General features: G+C 42.2%; 1 protein-coding gene across 1 annotated transcript in view; it reads left to right on the forward strand.

The window, feature by feature from the left end:
- The window catches only part of col17a1a (collagen, type XVII, alpha 1a), a gene marked incomplete at its 3' end in the record, with an annotated part of 60,854 nt that overhangs the window by 18,119 nt on the left and 25,921 nt on the right, over positions 1-16,814 (forward strand). Inside the window, exons 18-37 of the mRNA XM_083765624.1 lie at positions 986-1,114; positions 3,858-4,136; positions 4,484-4,534; positions 4,648-4,674; positions 5,839-5,865; positions 5,958-6,020; positions 6,672-6,776; positions 7,800-7,862; positions 7,946-7,981; positions 8,073-8,126; positions 8,573-8,644; positions 9,230-9,292; positions 9,544-9,615; positions 10,122-10,148; positions 10,313-10,348; positions 11,512-11,547; positions 13,051-13,167; positions 13,481-13,630; positions 15,842-15,922; positions 16,537-16,587. Of these exons, the coding sequence (XP_083621750.1) occupies positions 986-1,114; positions 3,858-4,136; positions 4,484-4,534; positions 4,648-4,674; positions 5,839-5,865; positions 5,958-6,020; positions 6,672-6,776; positions 7,800-7,862; positions 7,946-7,981; positions 8,073-8,126; positions 8,573-8,644; positions 9,230-9,292; positions 9,544-9,615; positions 10,122-10,148; positions 10,313-10,348; positions 11,512-11,547; positions 13,051-13,167; positions 13,481-13,630; positions 15,842-15,922; positions 16,537-16,587 (1,539 nt within the window). The remainder of the gene's footprint in view (positions 1-985; positions 1,115-3,857; positions 4,137-4,483; positions 4,535-4,647; positions 4,675-5,838; positions 5,866-5,957; positions 6,021-6,671; positions 6,777-7,799; positions 7,863-7,945; positions 7,982-8,072; positions 8,127-8,572; positions 8,645-9,229; positions 9,293-9,543; positions 9,616-10,121; positions 10,149-10,312; positions 10,349-11,511; positions 11,548-13,050; positions 13,168-13,480; positions 13,631-15,841; positions 15,923-16,536; positions 16,588-16,814) is intronic.

Raw genomic sequence — 16,814 nt, forward strand, 5'->3', positions numbered from 1 at the left:
TAGCCTGGCACTCTGGCAGATTCATCAGACTATATTAAACCCATTTTGGGCGGGAACCCCTTGTGGTGTTTTAAACATTATGTTATAATTTAGCTATTGAAAAATAGCTAAAAAAAATTGCTGTTTTTTTTTGAGAAATCGTGAAAAGTTTTATTTCAGAAAACTGGACGATATAGAAGATTCTTTTTTAATTTTGAGGTCGGGCCTAAATGGGTTAGCGACTAAATAGTAACTAAATTGGATCCATTGAAACATCGGTTCTTCCCCCATTTCCTGAAAAGTAACAGTTTTAGACATACCGGTATGAGGTTTCCAGTTTCCACCTGACAGCAACGATTTAGCATAGCTATAGATGCAGATGAATAAACTCTTAAGTGCCATTGGTTCTCTAACGGTTGTCTCTCCTGTGCTGCTCAGAGATCATTGGTTCTCTAACGGTTGTCTCTCCTGTGCTGCTGCTCAGAGATCATTGGTTCTCTAACGGTTGTCTCTCCTGTGCTGCTCAGAGATCATTGGTTCTCTAACGGTTGTCTCTCCTGTGCTGCTCAGAGATCATTGGTTCTCTAACGGTTGTCTCTCCTGTGCTGCTCAGAGATCATTGGTTCTCTAACGGTTGTCTCTCCTGTGCTGCTGCTCAGAGATCATTGGTTCTCTAACGGTTGTCTCTCCTGTGCTGCTCAGAGATCATTGGTTCTCTAACGGTTGTCTCTCCTGTGCTGCTGCTCAGAGATCATTGGTTCTCTAACGGTTGTCTCTCCTGTGCTGCTCAGAGATCATTGGTTCTCTAACGGTTGTCTCTCCTGTGCTGCTCAGAGATCATTGGTTCTCTAACGGTTGTCTCTCCTGTGCTGCTCAGAGATCATTGGTTCTCTAACGGTTGTCTCTCCTGTGCTGCTCAGAGATCATTGGTTCTCTAACGGTTGTCTCTCCTGTGCTGCTCAGAGATCATTGGTTCTCTAACGGTTGTCTCTCCTGTGCTGCTCAGAGATCCGTACCGATGACTTTGGCTTTGGAGCTCTGTGCTGCTCCTGCTGCAGCTGGTGGAAGTGGCTGCTAGGCCTGCTACTCCTTCTGGTGCTGCTGCTGGGACTCCTCTTTGGCCTTATTGCTCTGGGTAAGACTGCATAATACAACATTTATCCTGGGTAAGACTGCATAATACAACATTTAGCCTGGGTAAGACTGCATAATACAACATTTAGCCTGGGTAAGACTGCATAATACAACATTTAGCCTGGTTAAGACTGCATAATACAACATTTAGCCTGGGTAAGACTGCATAATACAACATTTAGCCTGCTTAAGACTGCATAATACAACATTTAGCCTGGTTAAGACTGCATAATACAACATTTATCCTGGGTAAGACTGCATAATACAACATTTAGCCTGGGTAAGACTGCATAATACAACATTTATCCTGGGTAAGACTGCATAATACAACATTTAGCCTGGGTAAGACTGCATAATACAACATTTATCCTGGGTAAGACTGCATAATACAACATTTATCCTGGGTAAGACTGCATCATACAACATTTATCCTGGGTAAGACTGCATAATACAACATTTAGCCTGGTTAAGACTGCATAATACAACATTTAGCCTGGTTAAGACTGCATAATACAACATTTATCCTGGGTAAGACTGCATACTACAACATTTAGCCTGGTTAAGACTGCATAATACAACATTTAGCCTGGGTAAGACTGCATAATACAACATTTATCCTGGGTAAGACTGCATAATACAACATTTAGCCTGGGTAAGACTGCATAATACAACATTTAGCCTGGGTAAGACTGCATAATACAACATTTATCCTGGGTAAGACTGCATAATACAACATTTAGCCTGGGTAAGACTGCATAATACAACATTTATCCTGGGTAAGACTGCATAATACAACATTTATCCTGGGTAAGACTGCATAATACAACATGTATCCTGGTTAAGACTGCATAATACAACATTTAGCCTGGGTAAGACTGCATAATACAACATTTATCCTGGGTAAGACTGCATAATACAACCTTTATCCTGGGTAAGACTGCATAATACAACATTTAGCCTGGGTAAGACTGCATAATACAACATTTATCCTGGGTAAGACTGCATAATACAACATTTATCCTGGGTAAGACTGCATAATACAACCTTTATCCTGGGTAAGACTGCATAATACAACATTTAGCCTGGGTAAGACTGCATAATACAACATTTAGCCTGGGTAAGACTGCATAATACAACATGTATCCTGGGTAAGACTGCATAATACAACATTTAGCCTGGGTAAGACTGCATAATACAACATTTAGCCTGGTTAAGACTGCATAATACAACATTTAGCCTGGGTAAGACTGCATAATACAACATTTATCCTGGGTAAGACTGCATAATACAACATGTATCCTGGTTAAGACTGCATAATACAACATTTAGCCTGGGTAAGACTGCATAATACAACATTTAGCCTGGTTAAGACTGCATAATACAACATTTAGCCTGGGTAAGACTGCATAATACAACATTTATCCTGGGTAAGACTGCATAATACAACATTTAGCCTGGGTAAGACTGCATAATACAACATTTATCCTGGGTAAGACTGCATAATACAACATTTAGCCTGGGTAAGTCTGCATAATACAACATTTAGCCTGGTTAAGACTGCATAATACAACATTTAGCCTGGGTAAGACTGCATAATACAACGGTGTGGTGTTTGCGAACGCGTGTGTGTAAAAATTGCTGATCTACAGGCTTTGTGAGCTTATTATCGGCTATTTTCACAATTTCTGCCTCTTTCTTATACTATAGCCAGGCCATATTTGACAATTTGTCCAAAGTTTAACCATTATTTATAGTATAGTTTGTTGATTACTGAACACATTTATTTATTAACAGTTTAGAGGCACTAAAAATCTCTTAAAAAATATATGTTAATGACGTTTAGAAGCTTTAGAACACTTTCCTGGGGGGCTTTATGTATGTAATATGTGGTTTTAGATATTTTAGATTGTAGCAGTGAGCCTGTTGTCTCTGATGTCATGGACACTGGGCTCACTTCCTTCCTGGACTACATGTTGTCTCAGTAAGACAGCTCTCCCCCTATCCACAAGGAGGAGCAGTGCACCAAAGAATTATGGGAATTGTAGTCCAGGAAGGTAGTGAGACCAGTGTCCATGACATCAGAGACAACAGGCTCACTGCTACAATCTAAAATAACTAAAACCACATATTACACACATAAATAGAATAGAATTGATTTTAAAATCCTATTATTAACTTTTAAGTCCATCTCTGATCTGGCCCCATCCTACATATCTGACCTACTCAAGCCCTACGTCCCACAGCGCACCTTAAGGTCCTCAGAAAAGGCGCTCTTGGTAGTCCCAGCTTCCAAGTTGAGAACTAAAGAAGGTGACCGGGCCTTTGCATTCAGAGCCCCAACTCTCTGGAATGCCCTCCCCCTCGAGATAAGGCTCGCAGAATCCGTCCCCCGCTTCAAATCCCTCCTAAAAACTCATTTTTATAAAGCTGCTTTTAACACCTAAACCTAAATGTCCTACTGCATTTCTGTTCACTGCCTGTTCTTTATTTTTTATTATTGTCAACTGTTGTTTATGGTGTGCACTGCATTTGATTTTATGTTTTTCTGTAAAGCACTTTGTAACCTCGTTTTGAAAGGTGCTATATAAATAAAGGTTTATTATTATTATTATTATTATTATATTGTATTTTATTTTTTATATAAAAATATAAAAACATTGGGTTAACGCATCAGAATTTACAGCATAGGTCACCTGTTCTTCTCTCCTCTCATGCTCTTGTTTGTTTCCCCCTCCTCGACATAGCTGATGAAGTCAAGCGTCTCAGGAACCGCGTGGAGACGCTAGAGGCCGCCACGGGTGCTGCTGCGTCGGCCAGCGCCAGCCGCTACTCCTCTTCGTCGGCCATCCACATCGTCGACCCGCTGGAGTCGAGTTCCACCATCACCCGCTCGGACAATGGGATCAACCTGGGGGCCGACAGGACGGGAGGAGCAGGGGGAGGACTGGGCCCGGACAGTGCTGCTCTGCAGAGGGCTGTCCAGCAACTGCTCAGGGCTGAGCTCCGCTCAGATGCTGTGAGAGGTACTACATCTGTCCGCACGGATTCTCAAGTTCTCAGCCGCACACCACTGATTTGATAAGCAAATGCTCTCGCATTTATCATAACATGAAAGCCTCAATCTAGAAAAATAGAATGATGGCATCTAAACGTCACAGTCCCATATAATAGTTCATTGTTCATTGTTCCTATATAAACGTTCATGCTGTTTCACACAATCACAGACTCGGAATGACCGCCATGAGATTTTATTTAGCATTATTTATTCCATCTGTCTGTCTGTCTGTCTGTCTGTCTGTCTGTCTGTCTGTCTGTCTGTCTGTCTGTCTGTGTGTGGCTTAATTACATCTGGGAATGTTTCATTTTGCAGAATCACTCGCACATTCACTGAAGGGGGAAAAAGGAGAGCCAGGGCATAAAGGTATCGTCCAATAAAAATAAGAAAAGGGTCATTGAGGGAAACACATTTTCACAGTGTTAAGTTCCTCTTTCATTAACTCTTGATTTATCATCAATGTCATCATTTTGCTGTAGGTGATCAAGGCCTGCCGGGAACAAAAGGTTAGTGGTTGCCACTGGTTGGTGTATTTTTTGCTATCCTTCTACCCTAATGGAAAGGGGGTACACAAGCACATGGCCGTTTATCCTTCACCTTCTCCTACCAAACCGCTCCGTTAGCACACATCTCTCTATGCTCAAAGAAATCCTGCACGCCACCCGAATGCACTGCACTACATCGCTTCCCCACAACTGCCATATTTACTGTACAAATATTACTTTTGTCAGACACACTGTTATTGCACAGCATTTCGATGTGATGCAAATTACATCACAAATTCCCCATTCCCCGCCCCCTCCCCATTTCACTGCACACACACATGCACGCGCGCGCACACACACACACACACACACACACACACACACACACACACACACACACATACAGTACAGTATGGCAGAGAACAGTATGGCACAGTACGGTACAGTATTGTACAGTACAGTATAGTCTTTCTAATGCAGAACACTGCGTATGTTTTAAAGACTTCAGTAATGCAGAACACTAGTATGCAATATGCATGTGTTATAGACTTCAGTCCTCAGCCCAATCAAGCATTAGTTCACCCCTAGCCTGAGCTAACGCTAGACCTTTCTGGCCTAGATAGGAGGGCCGCGGCTCAGATTTACGCACACCCTGATTGGTTCACCGATCTGTCCGTCAGCCCCGTCTCCCCCCCCCCAGTGCAGCACTGTTATTGTGTCGACCAGAAGCAGAAACCACTGCTTGCTGGAGTATACCATTCTAACGCTTTTCATAGTTAATTCCACAGAGTCGGCACACGTTGGTTTTTTTCTTATACGGTGTGGTGGGTTCTTCAGCCATTCTCCTCATTTTCCTCGCATAGCCTCGTTTGAAGTTCCACTGGTAATGATTTCCTCACGGTGTTATTTTGAGGGGTGCACACCGCTCAGAGCCCTGACGTCACATCATCCAAATGATGAGTCAATCCAGGCTTTCATTTTCCGCGCAGACCAAATGAAAGCCTGGGTATCGAGGCTAGTTCACCCCCAAATGATCAATCAAAGCCTGGGTATCGAGGCTCGTTCACCCCCAAATGATCAATTACTTGCTTACCCCATGGAATTTAATTCATATCAGATAGAGTGCAATACATGCAATACATTTGCAATAGCATGGCAGCACAACTAAAAACCCTGTTTTTGCAGGTGAAAATGGCTTCCCTGGCCTACCAGGTAAGAATGACCTTATATTTTGACCTTATAAATGGACTCCTTCAATCTGTATAATACCTACAGTATCAACATGTTTTGGTTTGTTTCTCCAGGTCCTCCTGGTCAGATGGGTCATGCTGGAGGAGAAGGACCAAGGGGACCAAAGGGAGGCGCAGGTAATGTTCTGTTCACTTGTGTTGAGTTTAAGTTCAGTTTAATCATTTAAACCAGTGGTTTTCAACCCTTTTTGTATCAAGGCCCATTATTTATTTGCCGTTTGAGCCACGGACCACCATTTGATGAATATTTATTATTTTGTTATTGTTGGATTTCCCCCCCCCCCCCCCCCACAATTCCATGCTGTATTGATGCTGTACTATAGGAGTGATAACAGGCAAACGATCAAAATAACAATTATTTTACATTCTCTTGGTTTATTGTTAGACATCTGCATTACTTAATTTACAAGAAGTCTACACAATCTACACCAAACGGACCCTTATGGGTCCGTTTGGTTTCATTTTACAGTCAAGAGTTGGAGATCTATAGGGGTTAATTTGGTACCAACTCTCCATCATTTAGCTGGGGACCACCTGGAACCCCCTCAAGGACCACTGGTTGAAAACCACTGATTTAAACCCTCAGTATTTTGTGGTTTACCTTAAAAAACGTTTGGGGTGGTTTGGGCTTTAGAGTCTGACCGCTAGCGGGGCTTAAAAAAAAAGGGATTTTTAATATGAAAGCATCATCTGGGATGCAGCGTACAGTATATAGTTTCAGGGCCACATGGTACTGGCGGTACTTGATGAACACCTTGACAACTATAGGTGAACCTGGCGGTGAGGGCCCGTCAGGGCAGAGGGGCCGTGAGGGCATCATGGGCCCCCGTGGGGAGACGGGACCTCCAGGATTTGGAGAGAAAGGAGACAAAGGTAGATTTATTTCACATAATTATGACACATCATATCATATTCTACAGTGTAGGCTATAATAAGCATATGGATGTGTTCAGTGTGTGATCTTGTTACTGTGGTTAAATTAATGTGTGGATGTGTTCAGTGTGTGATCTTGTTACTGTGGATGTGTTCAGTGTGTGATATTGTGGATGTGTTCAGTGTGTGATCTTGTTACTGTGGTTAATGTGTGGATGTGTTCAGTGTGTGATCTTGTTTCTGTGGATGTGTTCAGTGTGTGATCTTGTTGCTGTGGATGTGTTCAGTGTGTGATCTTGTTGCTGTGGATGTGTTCAGTGTGTGATCCTGTTTCTGTGGATGTGTTCAGTGTGTGATCTTGTTGCTGTGGATGTGTTCAGTGTGTGATCCTGTTTCTGTGGATGTGTTCAGTGTGTGATCTTGTTACTGTGGTTAATGTGTGGATGTGTTCAGTGTGTGATCTTGTTGCTGTGGATGTGTTCAGTGTGTGATCCTGTTTCTGTGGATGTGTTCAGTGTGTGATCTTGTTACTGTGGTTAATGTGTGGATGTGTTCAGTGTGTGATCTTGTTGCTGTGGATGTGTTCAGTGTGTGATCTTGTTGCTGTGGATGTGTTCAGTGTGTGATCTTGTTTCTGTGGATGTGTTCAGTGTGTGATCCTGTTACTGTGGATGTGTTAAGTGTGTGATCTTGTTGCTGTGGATGTGTTCAGTGTGTGATCCTGTTTCTGTGGATGTGTTCAGTGTGTGATCTTGTTACTGTGGATGTGTTCAGTGTGTGATCTTGTTACTGTGGATGTGTTCAGTGTGTGATCTTGTTACTGTGGATGTGTTCAGTGTGTGATCTTGTTGCTGTGGATGTGTTCAGTGTGTGATCTTGTTGCTGTGGATGTGTTCAGTGTGTGATCTTGTTGCTGTGGATGTGTTCAGTGTGTGATCTTGTTTCTGTGGATGTGTTCAGTGTGTGATCTTGTTACTGTGGATGTGTTCAGTGTGTGATCTTGTGATCTTGGGTTCTGGACAGGATCCCCTGGTGATCCAGGAGGTCCTGGCCCTGCTGGCCTCGCTGGACCGATGGGACCTAAAGGTAAGGTTTCAAAGGTCAAGTTGCGTTTGTTTATAGAGACAAAGAAGAGCACGATGATAACACGTGTTCTCTACGGGGTTTAGGTGACGTGGGCGCGCAGGGTGCTGTGGGGATCCCTGGTAAGCACACGTCACATGCGGCTCATATTTAGTCTGTTGTCAGTTGTTTGTCAGTGGCGTTCTTTTGAGTTTGTTGCAATTTTGCCCACAGGCACTCCTGGACAACAAGGCTTCCGAGGTGAAGCAGGGGCTCCCGGAACCAAAGGTTGGAAACGTTTACTGAATCAATGCAGTATTCTAGTAGGCAAAATCAGGGTTCTCTTGACCAGTTTCACCCATTTTGACCTGAGATCAGATTCTAAAAATGTCTGTTTGAAAATGACAGTTTTCTGAAAAAAGTCGTTCTTCGATTTAAAAAAAATAGCAGATCTACAAGCTCATAGCGCGCCACCGAGTGGTGCGCTATGAGCTTGTAGATCTGCTATTTTTCAATATCTAAAGCATAGCATAATGCTAACACCAAAATGGGTTAAGCCCCTATATACTGTACTTCGTGTTGTGAGCTTGTAGATCTATGTTAGCTATTTCTGAAAATAAAGAGAGAACATTTTGAAGAATAGAAAAATAGAAATTTGCTCTCAGCTAAAAATGTTAGTATTTTCTTTGTACCATAAATGTGTTTTGTCAATTGTCAATCTTCTAACACTCTAGGTGACAGAGGGACGCCAGGGACACAAGGAGTCAAAGGAGATCAGGGAGAGAAGGGTCAACGTGGACCAGCAGGTCTGTTTGATCATTTATTCACGGATGATGTTTAAGTTGTAAATGTTGAGTGACTTGTATTAGGCTATAAGATTGTCCTGACTAGCCCCGTTTGACCATTCAAGGAATGGAGGGGTGGCCATAGCTGAATGGGAATGTCCCCCGGTTCTCCCCCCTGGTCTGTGTGTTCTCCGTTCAACGCCCAGTGCTCAGGAAGGAGATTGATAAAACGACAGAGATTTAAAAACCGAGCGCATCGCTCCACGGCTCCACAGGCTGGGAGCGTCTGTTGCGCAACATTCAATGTTATTTCCCGGTGGGACGTCATAGAAAATGTCCCCCCCCCCCCCATTTTAGCCGATGAGATCGAAAATCGTAATCATTCCGTCCAATTCTAAGCAAAGATTATGTGTTAGACGGCCCATCGCGGTCCCTTCGCTATTCGCGTTAGAATTAATGTGTGTGTGTGTGTGTGTGTTGTTTCGAAAATATTGAACCAATGAAAAGTATTAAAAAGCGCTTCGGACAAAACATTTTGGAGTTAAGTGGTTTCTTCCCGACAGCAGAGATATTGTATTTGCTCATTGGTCTCCATTGTCCCTGCAGGTGAACCGGGACAAAGTGGAGCACAAGGCCCACCTGGAAACAAGGGACCCAAAGGACCAGGGGGTAAGCAGATAGCTTCTACACACCATTCTACCATTCTACAAATGTCGTCTAAATCCTGACCGTTTTTAATGTACATTTAACCTGTATATAGGAGGGGCTAGGGCTATATTAATGTACATTTAACCTGTATATAGGAGGGGCTATAGGGCTATATTAAAGTCTAACTCATGTTGCTATGATTACGCGTGCGTGCGTGCGTGCGTGCGTGCGTGCGTGCGTGCGTGCGTGCGTGTGTGACGTGTGTGTTTCAGGTGAGCAGGGTCCTTCGGGGCCGCCAGGTGTGAGAGGAAACGCGGGGCCTCCTGGAGACGGAGGCCTTCCAGGTAACACAGGTTTAGCTTGACCAATCAGACTCATGATCGACATGTGTGTTAAGGTATATTCAGTGATTTCACTTAATTCAAATATCACTTTTTTTTTTAATCCTCCCTACTATAGAGTGTGCTGACCATATAAGGAGTTCCTCCCTGTCCCCAGTTAACCCCTGGGGGTCAAAAAACCTTAGGTTTCGTTTTTGACTCTCTATCCTGATTGGACGAAAGGCTGGGTCCCACAGCCAAAAACGAAACCTAAGGTTTTTTGAGTGAAATCACTGAATATACCTTTAAAATCAACTTTACAAACTTGGAACCCACGTCAAGACTTGATTGATTTCTTTGTTGCTTTCAAACACAAAGAGTTTGAAAGCAACGATGTACAATACTTACAATGTATTTAGTATGTAAGTTTGGGTCCCAGTGACACCTTTGGGTCTTGATTTGAGGTGGTTTGAGAGCTCCTGGTCTAAACTATCTACCATTGTATATCCCCCCCCCCCCCCCCCCCATAGGCGTCCCTGGACTTCAAGGACCCCCAGGTATGACCCCTTATAACATGGATATCAAGTAGTATTGTTTTCATTGGAGGTTGATTTTGTGACCAACTTTTTATTTTCTTAAAAAAAAAAAAAGAAAAAAACTTTTAAGACATTTTAATTGGAGTTTGATTGTTCTCTTGTTGTAATGTGATCCTCTGCCACAGGTATTGCTGGGACTCCAGGGCTGCCTGGAACCCAAGGTAGAGTCTTCTATACTGTCCTAAGTGATGAGAGTGGCCATATCACTTGATTTTGATATTCTTATTTGATTAATGTATCGTTTTGACAAATGAGAGGGACTGATAGATGGTTATGCACACTTGCACAGACAGGAGGATGGCCCTCTAGTCTCGCGTTGCCAGACTGTTTTCAAATGTTTCATACAGTCGGGCGCACGGAAGCTCTGGTCATGAGCAAGGGATGCAGCATAAATGAAGCCTCCTCCCCACTTTCGTTTCGTCTTTACAGTCGCGCAAATTCGTCCTAATATAAGCTTGCTGCTTAGCAGAAATGGATATTAAAATAAATAAATGTAAAGACATATATAAAAATATATTTTCGAGAACGAAAATGCCAGCTTCCTTACTCGGATTTCGGGAGGTGTAGGTCCAGACTCTATAGAGCGTCGCAGTCCCTCCCCCTTTCAGAACAACGAACGGCCCAGGAAATGAAAACGCAATGCATTTCCCCATAGGCAGTTCTTATTTAATTTATTTAAAGACCTTTTAAGCGTCGTACGAAGCCAATTCTTGTCGTGACAAATCATGACAACACACACAATATTTTGGACCAAACAAATAATTACAAAGAAGAAAAACAACAACAACCGTTTTTTTCTACTTTCGAATTCTTTGTTTGGCCCGAAAATTTCTGTGTGTTGTCATGATTTGTCACGACAAGAGTTGGCTTCGTACGACGCTTAAAAGGTCTTTAAATAAATTAAATAAGAACTGCCTATGGGGAAATGCATTGCATTTTCATTTCCTGGGCCGTTCGTTGTTCTGAAAGGGGGAGGGACTGCGACGCTCTATAGTAGGTGTAGGTCCAGACTATATAGCATTTGGAGATTATGAAATAGTGGTCTGGCTATGCGAGACTACCATCCCTCTAAAGCTTATTTTGTATACTGCACCTTTCATACTGAAACTGATGGAGTATAATTTAAACTTAAACCCTCTATTCTTAGTGAAACAGATTTGAGTTACAATTCTTCTTTCTGCTGTTATTTCCTTCTACAGCGAATCTCTTCGTCAGAAATAGCAGATCTACAATCTTGTACATAGGCTGTTTCTGGCGTTGGGGTTCAAGTGGTCAAGTTGGCAAGAATTACACGTTCCTAAAATAATATTCTGTTTGTTTACAGGCCAAGCAGGAGACCCTGGCAAAGTCATCAATGCAGGTAAAAATCACACTTGTGTGAACTGTGAAGTAATGGACACCCAGATTCCTGGGGCGTGTTGATGTTTTCATGCGACACACAAAGAATTAAGTCCATAGACTTGGCTTGCAAGAATTACATCATAATTTACCTGAAACAAACATTAAAGTCCATATAGACTAATTCAGAAACGGGTCTCATGGTCTCAGCCTACGTATTTCCTGCAGGTGGAGCTGACATAGCTGTGGGGTAAACCCGCACCTCTTCTACTACAGTGAACTGTAGAGTGATTGATGTTAGTCTGCCTCAAACGTTACTCTTTTACCTGCTTTTTACTAACACTAACAAAGATGCCCAGAACATCGGGATGAACCTGTGTAGTTTATGGCTGCTCCAACAGTAGTGGCAACATAAAAAAAAAATCTAAATATCCACTGCGGTGGCTGAGACCAGAGCCATAGAGTAATGGTTGAGACTAAGCAGTGAAAGGTCCTGAAAGATACATAACGCCAGTCTTGCCCAATACCCAATCTTTCCGTTTTATGAACACAAGGCTGCTGTACTTTATACCTCATACAAAGTATTTAAAGTACTCATACGGCTCATTTTACACTTGAAAATAGCCGATCTACAAGCTCACAACGCGCAGTGCTTTGTGAGCTTGTAGATCTGCTCATTTCAGCATGCAACCAAGTGTAAAATGACATTGGATCTCTTGTCCACTAGTCCCTTCCTAACATTTTAGTCTAGTTTTTATCTGTTGACGAAATTGTTAATACATTTAGCCTAGTTTTAGTAATAATAGTTTTGTTTTCATTAAGTTTCCATTTAGTTTTCGTCAGTGAAAAAAGGCAGTCGACGAACACTTTTCGTCTTAGTTTTAGTCGACAAAAACAACACTGCTGATTGCGTTAAACAACGTTAATCAACATTAACCTAACTTTGCCACTCACTTTGCCACTAACTTTATGCATGCATGCGCATACCCTCTCTATATGATGATTCATTTTGTTGCATAGAAGTGTATATTTATTTTGTACGTCTTTAAATGTTCTGATGAATTCAAAATGGAGGACCCTGATGTATAAACAAGTCTTAGTGCTTTTTCTGGTTTTATCCTCATAGCAGTTTTTGTATTGACCTGTACTTTGTTGAACTGTACCCATTCTACATACTGTGAATGCAAACTCCAATCAATCAATTCTCGATCAATTGCACATGATTACTATCAGAATATAGTGATTTTACCTTTTAACAAAAAACATTTTTGTTTTAACCAAAAAATGCCACATACCCTTACCTTTTAATTATGGGCTTAGGAATTTGACAAAAACATCTCCATGCATTTAGGGCTTCATGTGGTGTGTAGTGGTTAGAAAATGGTGAACTATTCCTTCTAGCCCAGAGGCTTAAAGGAGTTTATTATTATATATTTAGTTAATTATTGCTGCTAATGGTCCTCACCTCTGTCCACTGTTTAGTGTAGTATAGCTGCTAATGGTCCTCGCCTCTGTCTCTCTCCAGCTGGTCACGGTACTGTGGGTATCCCTGGACCTCCAGGTCCTTCTGGAGCTCCGGGTGTGGCCGGACCTCCCGGTCTGTCTGGTCCCATCGGCCCTGCTGGTCTCCCAGGGTCACATGGTAAGACTAGTTACTATGCACTATTAACTCTCTCAAACGTTGTCACGCCAAGGATCCCCCCCCCCCCCATCTAAATGGTTTTGTTCCAGGGAAAGAGGTATAGGGCCCGCACACCATTCTTAGGCAAAGGAATTACTGTATTATAGTTAAAGACAGTATCAGCTCAGTATAAACAGACATATTCCATAAAAGTGTTTAGTGTCCCCTGAATCTTCACCTTTTCTTCCACCTCACACAGAAAGAAGATAATTTTCAGACATTATAATTAATTTGATTGTAGGTTAATTTACAAGAAATGGCGTTCTCATTCCAGGTCCTAAGGGAGACAGGGCAGATCCCGGAGAGAAAGGGGAGAAGGGAGAGTCGGGTGGACCTGGGAAACCCGGTGAGGCTGGCAAACCCGGCGAGCCTGGTAAACCCGGCGAACCCGGGACCAACGCCGCCAGCACCTCTCGGGGTGGAAGTGAGTAAATCTGTGGAAACAAACTATAAATAGTCTCTGTTGGGGTGGAAACTTATTTTTTTCTTTTTCATAAGTTTTTTATCCCACGATTTTGCAACCCATTTTTTTCACCCAGTGTCAATTATCTAATGTAATCCTGGGCGCTACACTTTCTCTGCCAACATCCAGTGTCCACTCACAGTGACTTCATGTTTTATCCAGTGTCCACTTCACAGTGACTTCATGTTTTATCCAGTGTCCACTTCACAGTGACTTCATGTTTCATCCAGTGTCCACTTCACAGTGACTTCATGTTTTATCCAGTGTCCACTTCACAGTGACTTCATGTTTTATCCAGTGTCCACTTCACAGTGACTTCATGTTTTATCCAGTGTCCACTTCACAGTGACTTCATGTTTTATCCAGTGTCCACTTCACAGTGACTTCATGTTTTATCCAGTGTCCACTTCACAGTGACTTCATGTTTTATCCAGTGTCCACTTCACAGTGACTTCATGTTTTATCCAGTGTCCACTTCACAGTGACTTCATGTTTTATCCAGTGTCCACTTCACAGTGACTTCATGTTTTATCCAGTGTCCACTTCACAGTGACTTCATGTTTTATCCAGTGTCCACTTCACAGTGACTTCATGTTTTATCCAGTGTCCACTTCACAGTGACTTCATGTTTCATCCAGTGTCCACTTCACAGTGATTTCATGTTTTATCCAGTGTCCACTTCACAGTGATTTCATGTTTCATCCAGTGTCCACTTCACAGTGATTTCATGTTTTATCCAGTGTCCACTTCACAGTGACTTCATGTTTCATCCAGTGTCCACTTCACAGTGATTTCATGTTTTATCCAGTGTCCACTTCACAGTGATTTCATGTTTCATCCAGTGTCCACTTCACAGTGATTTCATGTTTCATCCAGTGTCCACTTCACAGTGACTTCATGTTTTATCCAGTGTCCACTTCACAGTGACTTCATGTTTTATCCAGTGTCCACTTCACAGTGACTTCATGTTTCATCCAGTGTCCACTTCACAGTGACTTCATGTTTTATCCAGTGTCCACTTCACAGTGACTTCATGTTTTATCCACTGTCCAATTCACAGTGACTTCATGTTTCATCCAGTGTCCACTTCACAGTGACTTCATGTTTTATCCAGTGTCCACTTCACAGTGACTTCATGTTTTATCCAGTGTCCACTTCACAGTGACTTCATGTTTCATCCAGTGTCCACTTCACAGTGACTTCATGTTTTATCCAGTGTCCACTTCACAGTGACTTCATGTTTCATCCAGTGTCCACTTCACAGTGATTTCATGTTTTATCCAGTGTCCACTTCACAGTGACTTCATGTTTTATCCAGTGTCCACTTCACAGTGACTTCATGTTTTATCCAGTGTCCACTTCACAGTGACTTCATGTTTTATCCAGTGTCCACTTCACAGTGACTTCATGTTTCATCCAGTGTCCACTTCACAGTGACTTCATGTTTCATCCAGTGTCCACTTCACAGTGACTTCATGTTTCATCCAGTGTCCACTTCACAGTGATTTCATGTTTTATCCAGTGTCCACTTCACAGTGATTTCATGTTTCATCCAGTGTCCACTTCACAGTGATTTCATGTTTTATCCAGTGTCCACTTCACAGTGATTTCATGTTTTATCCAGTGTCCACTTCACAGTGACTTCATGTTTTATCCAGTGTCTACTTCACAGTGACTTCATGTTTCATCCAGTGTCCACTTCACAGTGATTTCATGTTTTATCCAGTGTCCACTTCACAGTGATTTCATGTTTCATCCAGTGTCCACTTCACAGTGACTTCATGTTTCATCCAGTGTCCACTTCACAGTGACTTCATGTTTCATCCAGTGTCCACTTCACAGTGACTTCATGTTTTATCCAGTGTCCACTTCACAGTGACTTCATGTTTTATCCAGTGTCCACTTCACAGTGACTTCATGTTTTATCCAGTGTCCACTTCACAGTGACTTCATGTTTTATCCAGTGTCCACTTCACAGTGACTTCATGTTTTATCCAGTGTCCACTTCACAGTGACTTCATGTTTTATCCAGTGTCCACTTCACAGTGACTTCATGTTTTATCCAGTGTCCACTTCACAGTGATTTCATGTTTTATCCAGTGTCCACTTCACAGTGATTTCATGTTTTATCCAGTGTCCACTCACAGTGACTTCATGTTTTTTTCTGAACAGAAGTCAAGTCAGTGCCTGGACCACCCGGTCCACCAGGCCCTCCGGGGCCTTCTGGAGAGCCCGGCTCTGAGGGTCCTCCTGGTATGTTGGTTGACAATGACATTTTACGATGATGTAAGACAGTGGTTCTCAATTTATTTTCATGTCAAGGACCCACATTTATGTGTGTATATATATATAGGGATGCACCGAAAGGGCGTAGATTCAACATACTCAAGCCTGCACACATTCTAAATATTCCCCCGAAATATTGTACTGAGCAAATGGACTGTTACCACCTTCAATAATAATGATAATAATAATAGTCTTTATTGTCTCCACATCATATATTTTCTTTGTCATGGACACTTGTACAAAACATTAATAATTCTACTTGAGTTGGAAGTATTAAGACCCATTATAACCCTCAATGGCTTCCTTTCTGAAAAATAACATCATTGTAAAAAGATTCACGCGTTTAGATATTCTATTTACAATGAGATGCGAACGGGAGCTGGTGCCACTTGGACCCGGACGTAACGTAGCACTACAAAATGACGTCGGACTGAAATACTGAATTGGAGAAATCTTCAGAAATCCCTTCAATCTTGAGGAGATATATCTAGTCTGTACGGTACGATCTTTATAGTCTGTACGGTACGATCTTTATAGTCTGTACGGTACGATCTTTCCTAAGCCAACCTCTCATGTTTTAGGTGCACCTACAGAAGGTCCTCCTGGTCCACCTGGAGAGCCAGGAGAACCAGGTAAATATAAGCATATTTACATAACTGCATGATGGCTACAAGAGCTATAACCAATTGACAAATTGGTTATAGCTACCATATAGCTTGTGATTCTTCATTTATTTTGTGTATATTGTCCTTGTATATTATGCTATAAACATTTAACATTTGTTGCAAAAACATGATGTTTGGGGGATAAATCCCCTACTGTACTTAGAAGGCAGAGAATGCCCATAGAAGGCAAAATA

Source organism: Protomyctophum parallelum, assembly GCF_964188405.1.
Source record: "Protomyctophum parallelum genome assembly, chromosome: 5".
NCBI classification, from domain to species: Eukaryota; Metazoa; Chordata; class Actinopteri; order Myctophiformes; family Myctophidae; genus Protomyctophum; species Protomyctophum parallelum.